The following is a 15066-nucleotide window of genomic DNA, read 5'->3' on the forward strand; positions in this document are numbered from 1 at the left end:
GCATGTGCGCGGGAGCCGCCAGTCACGGCATTACCTTCCTTTTAGAAACGGCACGATTGCCGTTTCTAAAGTGCGCCTGTGCCGTTGTCTACAGCGCATGCGCCGGAGACATAGGCGCTTGTCTCTATTGTAAATATCTCCTAAACCGTGTAGGTTTAGAAGATGTTTCCAGCACCTACAAGTAAGCCTTAATCTAGGCTTACCTGTGAGTAAAAGTGGTTGTACAGGGTATACAACCACTTTAAAGAAAATAGCTTTTGGATATTCGGTGGGTTTGCTAAAAAGGAAAAGTAATCTTTTTGAATGGTCCACAAGTGCCTAAGCATGTTCTCCCTGTGCTTGCATGGCTTTCCTCCCACATTCCAAAGACCTGATCAAGCAGAACTTCATTCTCTCAATAAACACTGGGGTAGATTCACTTATGTCCGCTCAATGATACGGCGGCGCAGCGTACCGTATTTATGCTACGCCGCCGTAACTTACAGGAGCAAGTGCTGTAGTCACAAAGCACTTGCCCTGTAAGTTGCGGCGGCGTAGCGTAAAAGGGGCCGGCGTAAGTGCACGTAATTCAAATGTGGAAGGGGGGCATGTTTTATGTAAATTTATGATGACCTGACGTGATTGACGTGTACATATCCCAGTGTGCATTGCTTCCAAGTACGGTGCAACGACGTATTGGTTTCGACGTGAACGTAAATTACGTCCAGCCCTATTCGCGAACGACTTACGCAAACGACGTAAAAAATTCAAATTTCGAAGCGGGAACGACGGCCATACTTAACATTGGCTGCGCCTCGTAATAGCAGGAGCAATGTTACGCCGAAAAAGCCTTAACGCAAACGACGTAAAAAACGAATGCCGGGCGCACGTACATTTGTGAATCGGCGTATCTAGGAAATTAGCATATTCTACGCCGACAACAACGGAAGCGCCCCTAGCGGCCAAAGTTATATTGCACACAATTTTACGCCGCCGCAATCAAGTTACGTCGGTGGAGGAAGCCTTTTTTTTCAGCGTAACTGCCTTTGAGAATCGGCTTAACGATACGCGGGCGCGGATTTCAAATTACGTCGGTGTATCTGGAGATACGCCGCCGCAAAAGGTACGTGAATCTACCCCACTGACTACTTGTAATCCTTATGCTGCTAGCAGTAGTTAATCAAGAGGAAAGGATATCTCATTTACTTGTTTAAAACTTTTTTTTTTTTTCTTAAGTTACTTCCTGGTTTCTAGCCTAGACCAAAATGATGCAATACATCACCGGAGTATTCAGAAGGGGAGGAGGGGTTTTCTTACCTAAGCACATCCTCCTACCTGCATGCCTGGATAGATGGATTCCAGGAAGTAAATGCTACATCAATCATCTGCCCTTACTCAAGATGGCCATAGCCAGAAATGCTACGGGGTGTTTAATGAGCAAAATAAAGCATGGAGAGGTGGATGGATGGGGACGCGTTTGTTTTGAATCTTAAAGTGTGATAGTAAAGTCTATTTTTTTTCTTTAAAAATAACAATCATGTCATACTTACCTGCCCTGTGGAGTGGTTTTGCACAGAGCAGCCCAGATCCTCCTCTTCTCGGGTCCCTTGCTGGCTCTCCTGGCCCCTCCCTCCTGTCGAGTGCCCCCACAGCAAGCAGCTTGCAATGAGGGCGCCCGAGCCGCAGCTCTATGTGTCCATTCAGACAGAGAGCCATGGTTCGGCCCTGCCCCCACTCTCCTCATTGGCTAACTGACTTTGACAGCAGCTGGAGCCAATGGCGCTTCTGCTGTGTCTCAGCCAATCAGGAGGGAGAGTCCAAGGCGGCTGAGGCACTTGTGCACTTCGCTGAATCAAAATGGGGTTTAGGTAAGTATTAGGGGGGGTGCTACACACAGAATTTTTTTTTATCTTAATGCAATATGATTAAATGAAATAGCGTTTTTGGCTTCTGGAGCTCAGATTTAGTGAAATTCCACTAACTGGCCTTAATACACATGTGCATGTATAAATACATGTAAACAAAGGAGCGTGTAAGCTTCTTGAGGTACCGTATGTAAAGTGCTGCCTAAATTGTTGGTGCTTTATAAATACCTATAATAAATACAATTGATGTAAGCCCCTTTTTGGAAGTTTTGGATGTAGCCAATTTTTTGCTGTGTGGAGTGATTTTCCCTTTATTTCCTGTCTTGGTGTCCCAGGACAGGAAGTAATCTTCTTCGTGGGAACACAAGTAGTAATACCTGAAACTGACTCCAAACCATGTCCACTTCACTGAAAGGTGTATTTGTTGCAGTTTGTGTCTCCTTTGGAGAAATCTCCCCTCATGTCTTGTCCAAGTTCTGCTTACCACTGTATCCAAATAAGCTTGGTGGACATACACAGATACAAGATATTGCTGCTCCATGCTCATGCACAGAGTTTTTTTTCTCGTTTCCTTCTGTTTGCAGATGCGTTTAGGTGTGTTTTTAAGTACATCAGTCATCTGGGAATTCATTCCATTGGCCAGAATATTCATTTATTTTGGCCATTGGAATGAATGAACGCACAAGTGCTAAACGTGCCTAGCGCTTAAAGTGGTTCTAAAGCCTTAAAGGAAAAGTACAGCCAAAGCTACCGTAGTTTGTTTGTACTTCTCCTGTGGATCACAGGAGGGTAGTTCCTTCTGCATTCCTGTGACTCATTTTCAGCAGACAGCAGGCTGAAGCCCACTTTCGGCTGACGTCACAGAGCCAGGTCCAGGCTCAGGAAAGATCGTGACCATTTAACCCCCGCGCTGCCTGAGTTGGCTGCTCCTGCCCCCTCCAGTAAAGTGCGGAGGGGCAGAACAGAGTCGGTGACTGACAGTCACCAGCTCTCTGCTCAGGGAACTCTGAGAACTAAGTGACCGGGCGGTGTTTGATCGCTCGGTTCCCAGCCTTTAGAGCCGATGGGGGGCAGATGCAGCATCCACCAAGTTGAGTATGATTCTGGAAAAAAAAATATTTCCCATACTTCTCTTTTAAGGTTTTTCACCTGCATTAAGGTGAAACATTTTCTGTGCTGCAGCTCCCTCTCCCCCACCTCCTTTCTTACCCAAGCCTGATCCGATTCAGCGGAGGGGCCTGGAGCGCTGACGGGGGAACCCCAGAAGAAGAGGATTATGGCTGCTCTGTGCAAAAGCATTGCATAGAGCAGGTAAGTATAGTGTTTGTTTACATTTTTAACAAAAAAACCAAAGTTTTATGTCATTTTAAGCACATTTAGGCGCATCTGGCAGGGTTTTTTTGCGGCAAAACACTCCTCTCCACAAGGAGGTGGTGGTGTTTTTTTCTGCTTCTGAACATTTCTGCCTCTAAAAACCTGTAATGGCCTATGTGTGCAATGACATAGAGGGGTGGCACATCGCTCAATGCCAGACCCTCTCCTACTCCTTCAAAATGTTTCTCCCAAGCCACAGATAGCCAGGCTTCCTAGTAGCACCAGCTCTTGTCATGACCGTTGTACTTTGAAGGCCGATAGCGTTTCGTTGGAGCTGTCTAGGTAGAATAGCTGGGGGCAGACATGTTTTGGTTCCCCCAGCGAGGTCGCACAGCTGTTACCTCGGTACATAGACTCTCTCCTTTTATCTGTGGAGAGTGAATTTTCACGCCGGGCCTTTTATCTGCCTTTTTAATCCCACCATTTCTGTCAGGACATAATCTCTTTCTCAAATTTACATTTTAATTACCAGACCAGCTGAACTGGCGAAAATCAATAATGTCAGCATTCTGCGGCCTATCTCCCGGCTCCGAGGCCTGCCTCTCTATTTCCCTCTATCGATTGATTCCCTCAACACCGTCCTCTTCATTGCTCCCAGCAAATAGGTGCTATTTGGCCGTTTAAGGCATAAAAAAACCCTTTGTCCGTCTTACAGCGACATTCTGTCGTCTAAATATTCGATGTCGTTATTTTAAAAGAAACTTGTGCATGTTTAAAAGCCGAGTCCACCTCTTGTCACATTGTCTGTCAGGGTTGTTGCTGTGACATCCTTTTTTCTCACTAGTGGACCTCATTCCATTTATTTAATTTTTTTTATGATTCTTTGCTGTTCCCTGCCACGTCATTAAAGCACACGTTCCATGAAAATGGGAGGTCCACTCTAATGAAGACCCCCCCTGCCAAAGTCAAATCGCCTGCAAATAGGTTTTAAAAATAAAGCTTTTGCTAAAGATAAAAATTACCTTGCTTGAAGTCCCTGCTTCAGAAAAGTGTGGGTGACACTGTGCATGATCAATGCCTGCTTTTGATAGCTGGGCCCTTGAATTCCCGCAAGAGTGTATCACAGCCTGTGGCAAGGGCATATTCTTTTAAAATTTTGAGCACCCAGCTATCCTAGGAATCGGCCATGAAGCACAGTGATGTCATCTGCACCTCCCAAAGTGTTGGAAACTGTTGTTTTTTTCTTTTATACATACTATATTGTCAAAAGTATTGGGACACCTGCCTTTACACGTACATGGGGCTAGATTCAGATAGGTTACGCGGATCTAAAGATCCGCTAACCTATCTCCTTTACGATCCGCCGCCGCAAGTTTTTGAGGCATGTGCTTTATTCAGAAAGCACTTGCCTGTAAATTTGCGGCGGCGTATTGTAAATCCCCCAGCGGAATTCAAATTCCACGGGTAGGGGGGGCGTGTAAAGCTTTAATCAGGCGCGTCCCCGGGATGTGCTGGGAAAACAAGTCCAACCCATGGAGGTTCCACCTCGCAACTTACAGAACTTAAACGATCTGCTACTGACGGCTTAGTGTCAGATACCACAGCATACCTTCAGAGGTCTAGTGGCCTCCATGCCTCGATGGGTCAGGGATGTTTTGGTGGCAACGGGTATTTCCTAACCAATATTAGGTATGTGGTCATAAAGTTATGGCTGACCGATATTACTGTATATGAGTCCAGTGCGTTTTGCCCCTTTCCTTGTTTCTGCCAGCCATGGCGACCCCTCTGGACATAGGGGCAGATCCACAAAGATCTGCCCTGGCGCAGCGTATCAGAGATGCGCCGTCCCTAAATTTCCCGCTGTGCATTGCGCTAAATGACGTCGCACGTTTTTAACATAGACGTGAATTACGTCCATCCCAATACATGGACGACTTACGCAAAAATAAAAGAAAATCTAAATAAACGCGGGAACGACGACCATACTTAACATGGCAGGTCTAACTATACGCAACGAAATACCGGCTTTAACTATACGCCGGAAAAAGTCGACTAGAGACGCCGGAAAAAAATGTGCCGGCCGCTTGTACGTTTGTGGATCGTCGGAAATAGCTAATTTGCATACCCAACGCGGAAAACGACGTGAACGTCACCCAGCGGACGCCGAAGAATTGCATTTTAGATCCGAAGGCGTACGAAGACGTACACCTGTCAGATTTAACCCAGATGCTGTTGTATCTTGGTGTGAGGATTCAAACCAAAGATACGACGCGGGTAATTTGAAAGTACGCCGGCGTATCAGTAGATACGCCGGTGTACTCGCTCTGTGGATCTGCCCCATAGTGTCTACTCCCAGACAATTATGTAAACTTGCACATAATACTTCAGAGCTGCCTAAAGCTACAGAGAGTGATAGCACAGAGATGCTTTCTCATGTATCCCCTGCACCACATAATGAGGGTTCTGAGACCCAGTAGAGCACTGCAGAGGAAGATTCAACACATCCGCTCAGTGCTCTGAGAATTTTTGGCTTACAGCAGGAAAAAATGCTGCTATGGAATAGGGATTGGAGCAGGAGATGTGTCACAGCTCAGGATGTCATACCCCGGTGGCTTTCATTTCTGGGGTGGGCAACACTCATTGGTGATGGCTTTTATATATTAAATCTTATATTTCTTAATCCATTGATGCAACATAAAATGTTATGAACATTTGCTAATAGTGCTGATCTTTAATTTTATTTTTTTTGATTCAGGTCTAGAGGCTCCATCTACATCATCATCTTCACCCTTGAAAAAAGTAGAAGTGAAGAAGCCTCCCCAGCTGTTGGTAGCACCAAGAAGGAAGAGGAATGACAATGAGCTGGATCCTACTTGTGCTGCCGCAACGCTGAAAGTTATGAGGGATAAACTATCTTCATATGCCTCATCCAGGTATGGCAAGTGACCCCCACCACCCTCCATTTATTTTGTTGCACCTAATAGAGGGCAATAGCATAGCTTGTGATGGCCGTTATTCGTGAATGAATGTAGACCTGATGCAAAAGAGGTCTAAATAAAGTACATGTAAACCCTACCTAAATTAAATTTGGTTTGCCTTAAGCCCTATGTATCATAAACAATTGCCCCTAATAGAGCACACCTTTCTTTAACTTTTTTTTAAACTGGGTGTTGCTGATCTCCTGCAGTCTGCTTATGCCCACTGATCAATAGTCCTATCAGACACGTTCCTGGTAGATATGGCTCATAAAATGGTGGGTGCTGCAGCGATTATCAGTTGGGTCCTGGAAACACCAGACAAGTGTACATACTCACCAGTACACCATGGATCAACAATTTTTGTTCAAAAGTTTTAATGAAAAAGATCACATTACAAAGGAAAGTGCAACGATTCAGAGCCGCGCAGGACCCCTTCGTCAGGCATGTGATGCCTGACGAAGGGGTCCTGCGCGGCTCCGAAACGTTGCACTTTCCTTTGTGATTTTTGTCATTAAAACTTTTGGACATAAATTGTCGATCCATGGTGTGCTGGCGATTATGTACGCTTGCCTACACCCACTCTCTGCCTACATACACTCTAGTGATGACTGCATGGCATTTCTGAAGGTGGGTTTCTTTATGGTAACCACAGAGCCTATGCAATGTGTGTCAGCACGGTGGCTTGTAGCCTTCATTTGGGGAGTGTGTGGCAGTGTGAGGCATCTGGGAGACAGGGACAGAGCATTGTCACCCCCCCCCCCCAACAGGAAGTGCCTGAACAGGAACCCTTAGGGCAGGATCAGGTATTATTGTAAAGTGTTCACTTTTTTGCAAATCTGTAAAGGTGACCTAACACCTATCCTGGTCCCCGCTGTACTTGCCTCCTGCGGTCCTGAGCTGTCAAGGTTCCCACAAGCTCCATCAGTCTGGGGAATTGAAATCCCAGCTGCTTCCTCTCCACCCAGTGCTGCCAGTACAGACCAGACGGATTCTAATTGGTCATCCCTGTCTATGTGATGGTGCTGACCAATTAGAAACTGTCTGGTCCATACTGGTAGCGCTGCACGGAGAGGAGAGAAAGAAGCTGGGATTTCAAAGTGTGACTTGCAGGAGGTAAGTACAGCACGACTGGGGGGTTGGAGAGGGAGCCTGGTGTTGGGTCACCTTTACAGATTTTCTGCAGATTTACATAATATTGATAATGACTTGAAATTATAATAACATGCTAAGGTTTATGAGATTTTGGTGAGATTTTTTGAAATGCATGATTAGAGCCTGAGCCTACCCAGTTGTGTGACAATAGCGAATTAATAGTCGCTATTGTCTTCCTGATTCTCCTCCTGGCCAATCAGGAAGTGACCAGGAGTCTTAGGACTCAGGTGGATACACTTCCTATTCGGCTGGGAGGTAGGATAGAAAGTTAATTTTAAACAAATTAATTTCTAACAGTGTATGTTTTTTTTTGTTCAGTTAAGTCCATTAGTTTCAAAGGAAAAAAGAAGGAAGGTAAATTTATATATAATTTTTTTTTATATTTCTTCAGTTGTCTCCTGGTTTCTGGCCTAGGCCATATGTCATACATCCCAGGAGTCTTCATGGACTTTTTTTTTTCATCTTGAAGAGGGGAGGAGGGACTTTTTCAGCTAAGCACACTCTCCTGCCTGCATGCCCGAGCTAAGGACAGATGGATTCCAGGAAGTAAATGCTATATAAATCATCTGCCCTTACTCAAGATGGCCACAGCAGTAAATGCTAGGGGGGCTGTGATCTCTCATTAAGATTAATCATGGAGACATGCATGGATGGGAAGTTTGCTTTGAATATTAACCACTTGGCGTCTGCGCTATACCTGAATGGCGGCTACAGCACGGACCTGAATTCCCGGGAGGCCGTCAATAGACGTCCTCCCCTTTGCACGCTCCTTGCGTGCCCCTTGCAGGGCGCTCATGGCACGCGCTGTGATCACCGAGTCACTGAGACTCGGGTGATCAGAGTAAGGGGATGGTCCCGGCCCCTTACCATGTGATCAGCTGTCAGCCAATGACAGCTGATCACGTGATGTAAACAAAGCTCGGTAATCATGTTTTTTTTTTCTCCTCACGCAGACGGCATAAGGAGAAAAAAAAGATGATCACTGCCTTTTGTATAAGGGACATCCTTCCCGAGTGGAAGAGGCACATCTGCCTCATTAGTGCCCACCAGTGCAAAACGGTGCCACCTATCAATGCCCACCAGTGGTGCCAATCATTACCTCATAAGTGCCACCTAGCAGTGCTGCCTATTGAACTCACCTACCAGTGCTGATCAGTGCCTATCACTGCCAGCTATCAATGCCATCTATCACTGTCACCTATTAGTGCCAATTATCTGTGCCCATCAGTGCCGCCTTATCTGTGCCGCCTTATCTGTGCCCATCAGTGCAGCCCATCAGTACCCATCAGTGCAGCCTATCGGTGCCCATCAGTGTGGCCACATCAGCGTACATCAATGAAAGAAAAATATTACCCGTTTGCAAAATTTTATAACAAAATATAAAACGTTTTTTGGATTATTTTTTTTTTATTTGGTCTTTTTTCATTTTTTTAACAAAAAATAAAAACCGCATACCACCAGAAGAAAGCTCTATTTGTGGGAAAAAATATATTAAAATGTCATTTTGGGTACAGTGTTGCATGACCGCGCAATTGTCATTGAAAGAGTGAGAGTGCTGAAAGCTGAAAATTGTTCTGGGCAGGAGAGGGGTTTAAGTGCCCAGTAAGCAAGTGGTTAAAAATGAATTAAATTGCATTTTCAGTTTGGTCTTGAGTTTTCAGCTCAGATACAGTTAGGTTCTGCTTTAAAAGCAAATGAGCTTTTGATGTACTCTTTTGAACGACATTTGTCAAGTCATTGAATGTACTGAGTTTGTATGTACATACGTTCGTTTGTAAATCTTTCAGCATATGGTCGGCTTAAGAATGCACACTATGGGCCAGATTCACAAAAGGGATACGACGGCGTATCTGCTGATACGCCGTCGTATCCCTGTTTCTATCTATGCGACTGATTCATAGAATCAGTTACGCATAGATATCCCTAAGATCCGACAGGTGTGATAGTTTTACACTGTCGGATCTTAGGATGCAGTACCGTGGCCGCCGCTGGGGGGAGTTCTCGTCGTAAACCAGCGTCGGGTATGCAAATTAGCACTTACGGCGATCCACGAAACTTTTTCCCTTCGTTAAGTCGCCGCAAGTGTTAGTTTGCCGTCGCAAAGATAGGGTACCTTTTTACAAAGTGTAAAGTTAGTACACCATGTAAAAGTATACCCGTCTTTCCCACGTCGCTTTCAAATTTTTTTTACATTTTTTATTTTTCCCGCCGCAAGTCTTTTTTACCCGTCGCGATTCACAAAACCTTGGCGCAACGTAACTTCGCGCAAAGCACGTCGGGAAATTTGCTTGGAAGCATGCGCAGTACGTCCGGCGCGGAAGTGCGCCTATTTTAAATGGGACTCGCCCCATTTGAATTGGCCCGCCTTGCGCCGGACGGATTTAGGATACACTGCCGCAAATTTCCAGGTAAGTGCTTTGTGGATCGGGCACTAACTTGGGAAATTTGCGGCGGTGTAACTTAAATCGTTTAAGTTACGTTGCGCCTGGCTACATGAATCTGGCCCTATATGTTTTAAACTGAGAGTTCAGTTGGGTGGTAATTGGTGTTGGTGGTAGTGAGATGCTACAAAAGTTGCGATGGGTCATGGGTGCCGCTTTACTGATGACTGTTTGGGAAGCGCTGCCTTTTATAATCCATGTCTATCTCTGTCTTAGTGCTGAGGAGCCCAACAGTAAAAACACGAAGAGGGAGGAAGACCTCTCAAAGGCACCTGTTGTTCCATTCGGCATTGATCTTCACTACTGGGGGAAGGATCAGCCCACAGCTGGCAAAATACTTAAGTAAGTAAATTGTTTTTCTTTTTAACAAGATGGGCTTTGTGGCCTAGACAAGGTAAACATTCCCAATGCAATTAGTGATCATTTTCTCTTTGGCTTGTTTGTTAAAGTGGGGTCATGTGTTGGCCACAGAGCTTCCAAAGACCAGAGGATGGTCTGATGTGACAAGAGGGGCTGTCATGTCATCCGCCAACAATACTCTTCTGTCTCGGTGAGGAGTATGAGGAGGGCTTAGCATGGCTAGCTAAAGTACAGCCTGCCAGTACTACACAAAACACTTTTTTGATTTTAAACCCAACCCCAGTTTTGGGGAAAAAAGTTTAAATGAAATTGCCCAAGTATTAGTATAATAAAAAAAAGTAGCTTTGGTTGCATTACTTGCCTCCTCTCTGGGGCTGTTCCTTGTGAACTCAAAGCACCATCTTGTGGCCAAGTCACTCTTCCAGGTTGGATACAGCTCAGCATCATTTAATCCACTTCTTGCAAACCCAGAACATTGAGGGCACCTACCTTGGGAATGATTAAGTCGTCCTTGGCTCACAGGAGACTGCTGCAGAGAAATGTATTCACATCATTATGTTGGCAATGTTCTTTGCCACATTCAAGAACAGGGAAATATATTAAATAATAAATTGGTTGGGGGGGGGGGGATGTCAGGGGGGTAGAGATGGGGTACCCACATTGGAATTGCACTTTAAAGCGGTATTATAGGATACATTTACCTTTCTCAACATTTAGGGTGTAACATGTTGATCATCCACCACCTCACCCTTTGATCCACCCCCTCCTTGTGACAGCAGACGGGCTTACCCACTGTCACAATTGAAAACAACGCGGCTGTGCAGAGCTCTGCCCACACAGCCACCTCATTCATTCATATAGTTCTAGAGTGAATGAATGAACTACAACTACCATCAGCCTTTGTGGCTGGATGGCCTGTAGTTCTCAATGGACTGCAAGGGTGCCGATGAGCGCTTTCGTAGTCAATTGAGCTTCCTGCATTTCAGTAACTGTCCGCCTGTACTGGGGCAAATCATGTACTGACAGGCTGCAAGATCCTGACTATGCACCTGCGATCTGCTGATCATGGCTGAAATGCTTTACAGGCTCCCAAAAAAATGTAAAAATACATTTAAATATTTTTTTTTAACTGCAAAAAAAGTACATTTATTATTTTTTAAAGGTGAACTTGGGGCCAGATTCACGTAGCCTGGGCGCAGCGTAACGTAACCGATTTAGGTTACACCGCCGCAAATTTTCTGGCTAAGTGCCCGATCCACAAAGCACTTACCTGGAAATTTGCGGCGTTGTATCCTAAATCCGCCCGGCGCAAGGCGGGCCAATTCAAATGGGGCGGGTACCATTTAAATTAAACGCGCTCCCGCGCCGGACGTACTGCGCATGCTCCCGACGCAAATTTCCTGACGTGCTTTGCGCGAAATTACGACGCGCCAACGTTTTGTGAATCGCGACGTGAAAAAAAGACTTGCGCCGGGAATTTTTTTGTTTTTTTTTTAAATTCAAAAGCGACGCGGGAAGGACGGGTATACTTTTACATGGTGTACTAATTTTACACTTTGTAAAAGGTGCCCTATCTTTGCGACGGCAAACTAACACTTGCGGCGACGTAACGACGGGAAAAAGTTTTGTGGATCGTCGTAACTGCTAATTTGCATACCCGACGCTGGTTTACGACGCAAACTCCCCCCAGCGGCGGCCGCGGTACTGCATCCTAAGATCCGACAGTGTAAAACTATTACACCTGTTGGATCTTAGGGATATCTATGCGTAACTGATTCTATGAATCAGTCGCATAGATAGAAACAGGGATACGCCGTTGTATCCCTTTTGTGAATCTGGCCCTTGGTCTTTAAACCCACATCCAAACATTTATTAAATGTCAGCTCATTACCAGTTCTTAGATGTGATGGCTGCATTTGTTTTTTTAAATGTCATCTTTAATTTTTACCTGTTGACTTGGCCCATAATTCTGTTGTTTTTCAACAGAACACGCTATCCTGAAGATGTAGCAGTTAGAGAATTGAGACAAACCATTTAACACTGGCAGATATGGTTACAATAATCGGCTTTTATTTATGCAAAACCTTTATCCCAATCGGAAATAAACAGTTGCTGCAACTGCTTATACAGTGGAGTTTGGTTTCAATGTGTTAGTATGTTTAAATCTGCTAGTCCATCTAACTCTCCCACTCCCCAGACTGACAATGCTGCTGTCCAAAGGTGCCCCGGTGCTCCTTCATCCAGAGTTGTGTCTCACTAATACAGGAGGTAGAGAGTGATAGGTGTCCCTGGAGCCGCACATCAAGTCAAAGCCTGCTGTGTGATTGTGAATAGCAGTCTCAGCCTAGACCCCTGCCAGGGCACGCCCCCTTCCCAGCGCGTTTCACTCCGCCCACTGAAGCTTACTTATGGGGATGGCGAATACAGGAGGTGTGATACTGGTCAGATCAGGTGAAAACAGGGGAAAAGCCAAACTGTAAGCTTCAATGTATTACATTTTTGTTTTTGGATTTAATACTTTGTTAAGCTCCTACACTAAAGGGAAACTATGGTCTATCTTTAAAAAAAAAAAGTGCTCATAAAGATTGGGGGTGAGAAACTGGTTATAGGGCACCAGCATACCCTGCTGGCGGGGGGGCTAGAAGTGGGCAGCTTAGAAAGTCTTGCCCAACTGCTTTTATTTTTCCCTTTTTGATCAGCCAAATCTGGAGATCCTCATCAAGTTTGCAGCTTCTGACATTTTGTTATTGGCTCCATTCTTAGATGGAATGACGCCCAGCCTCATCTAACCCCTTCCTGTGAGCTTGGGCTGTCATAGACACACCCCCTCTGCTCAGCATCATCACACAGGCTCATGGCATACTTCTGCATAGAACAGCACACACGTGTCACAATCAGAGGCAGCTGTTTAATTAGGCAAATTAGGCGGTCTCTTAAGACCTAGTCGCGAGGCCCCTCTGAGCACTAGGCCTTAGGGGACCGCCTAATTTGCCTAACACATTACACCAGTTTTGAGGCACAGGGTACCGTTTTACCTGCGAATTTCCAAAGCAGCTGTTTAGCGGTTCAGTTGCTATTTCCACATATGGTTCAGATGCAAATTTTCAGAGGTGGCAGCCACTGGTGTCTTTAACAATAGCTGGTTGTTAAGGAGTGGGCTGCGTCTGCGTCCCTAACAACCGATGACTCCCCACTGACAGCTGAATGTAAACCAAAGAATTGCCGGCAAAGAGAAATAAAGAAAACAGCGTCCCCCCCCAATCCATACCAGGCCCTTTGCTTCAGAAAGCCTAGAGCAGGCCTCGACAAAATCCAGAAGCCAGGTCACAATTGCGACAAGAAATTGAGGCCGCGCCTTTGCGGCCTAGAAGGCCACGGCCTCAATTACCGGCCATCGCAGGCCCCTGCCGCGATCGCGCGGTGGGGGAGCACGGTGCGCCCCCACCTCCACGTGATCGCGGCCTGCCCATGATGGCCAGTAATTTAGGCCGCGGCTTTGCAACCTTGTGAAGGCCCAAGCTGCCTTCTGTGACCTGGCGCCATCTGGTGGTGGCCGTTGGCATTACAAGTAAAACAGCAGTTCTAATGTGTGTTGTTTTTTACTGCTTTCACTGCCATCTCCTTCCCTCTAATTAGAAGCCCCAAACATTGGCCCGGATTCACATACATCGGCGCATATTTATGCCGCCGTAGCGTATCTCCTTTACGCTACGCCGACGTAGTGCAGAGAGGCAAGCACTGGATTCACAAAGCCAGTGCTGCCAAATTTGCACAGCACTGGCTTTGTAAGCCGGCCGTATGCGGAAGTGGGCGTGAGTCATGCAAATGAGGCACGACCCCATGCAAATGATGGGCTGAGTCTCAGACAGATACGTATAATGAACGGCACATGCGCCATCCCGTGGACGCTTCCCAAAGCGCATGCTCAAAATCACGTCGGAACTACTCCCTAAGATACGCCTGATCACTACCTACGGCGTGAATGTAACCTACTTCTAGTCGTATTCACGTCCTACGTAAAATACGTCGGCTTGTGTTCCCTGGTGCAGCCATTTGCATGGATGCTGCTGACTTACACCTCCTTTATGGGGCATAACTTTACGCCGGACGTATGACTTTACGCACACTGCGTTGGACGGACGTACGTTTGTGAATCGGCATATCTCCCTCATTTGCATATGTGAATAGAAAATCAATGGGAGCGCCAAATACGTCCAGCGTAAATATGCGCTCACTCTACGCCGGCGTAAGAAAGTTACGTCGGTCGGATGAAGCCTATTTTCAGGCGTATCTCAGTTTGTGGGCACGGCGCATAGATACGACGGCGCATATTTGCACTTACGCGGCGTATCTCGAGATACGTTGGCGTAAGTGCTTTGTGAATCCGGGCCTATATGTATATTTTTTTAGTCTAACACCCTAGAGAATAAAATGGCGATCGTTGCAATACTTTCTGTCACACGGTATTTGCGCAGTGGTCTTACAAGCGCACTTTTTTGGGAAAAAAATGAGACAACAGTAAAGTTATCCCAATTTTTTTTATATTGTGAAAGATATGGTTACGCTGAGTAAATTGATACCCAACATGTCACGCTTCAAAATTGCATCTGCTCGTGGAATGCCGACAAACTTTTACCCTTTAAAATCTCCATAGGTTACGTTTAAAAAATTCTACAAGAAGCATGTTTTGAGTTACAGAGGAGGTCTAGAGCTAGAATTATTGCTCTCGCTCTAACGATCGCGGCGATACCTCACATGTGTGGTTTGAATACCGTTTACATATGCGGGCGCTACTCACGTATGTGTTCGCTTCTGCGCGCGAGCTTGGCGGGACGGGTGCGTTTTCTGGCTCCTAACATTTTTAGCTGGCTCTTAGATTCCAAGCAAATTTGTCAAACCCTGGCCTAGAGCCACCTCTGGTCACAATATTGTGACGTAGGCAGCTGTATGCTGTGCAGAATTCTAGCACCCTTGATG

The 15066-nt window shown here is 45.8% G+C and overlaps 1 protein-coding gene across 1 annotated transcript in view; it reads left to right on the forward strand.

The window, feature by feature from the left end:
• The window catches only part of UVSSA (UV stimulated scaffold protein A), a 133507-nt gene that overhangs the window by 72117 nt on the left and 46324 nt on the right, over positions 1–15066 (forward strand). The window contains 2 exon segments of the mRNA XM_040335263.1: positions 5914–6091; positions 9946–10071. Coding sequence (XP_040191197.1) covers positions 5914–6091; positions 9946–10071 — 304 coding nt within the window.

This window comes from Rana temporaria, chromosome 1 (assembly GCF_905171775.1).
Source record: "Rana temporaria chromosome 1, aRanTem1.1, whole genome shotgun sequence".
NCBI lineage: Eukaryota > Metazoa > Chordata > Amphibia > Anura > Ranidae > Rana > Rana temporaria.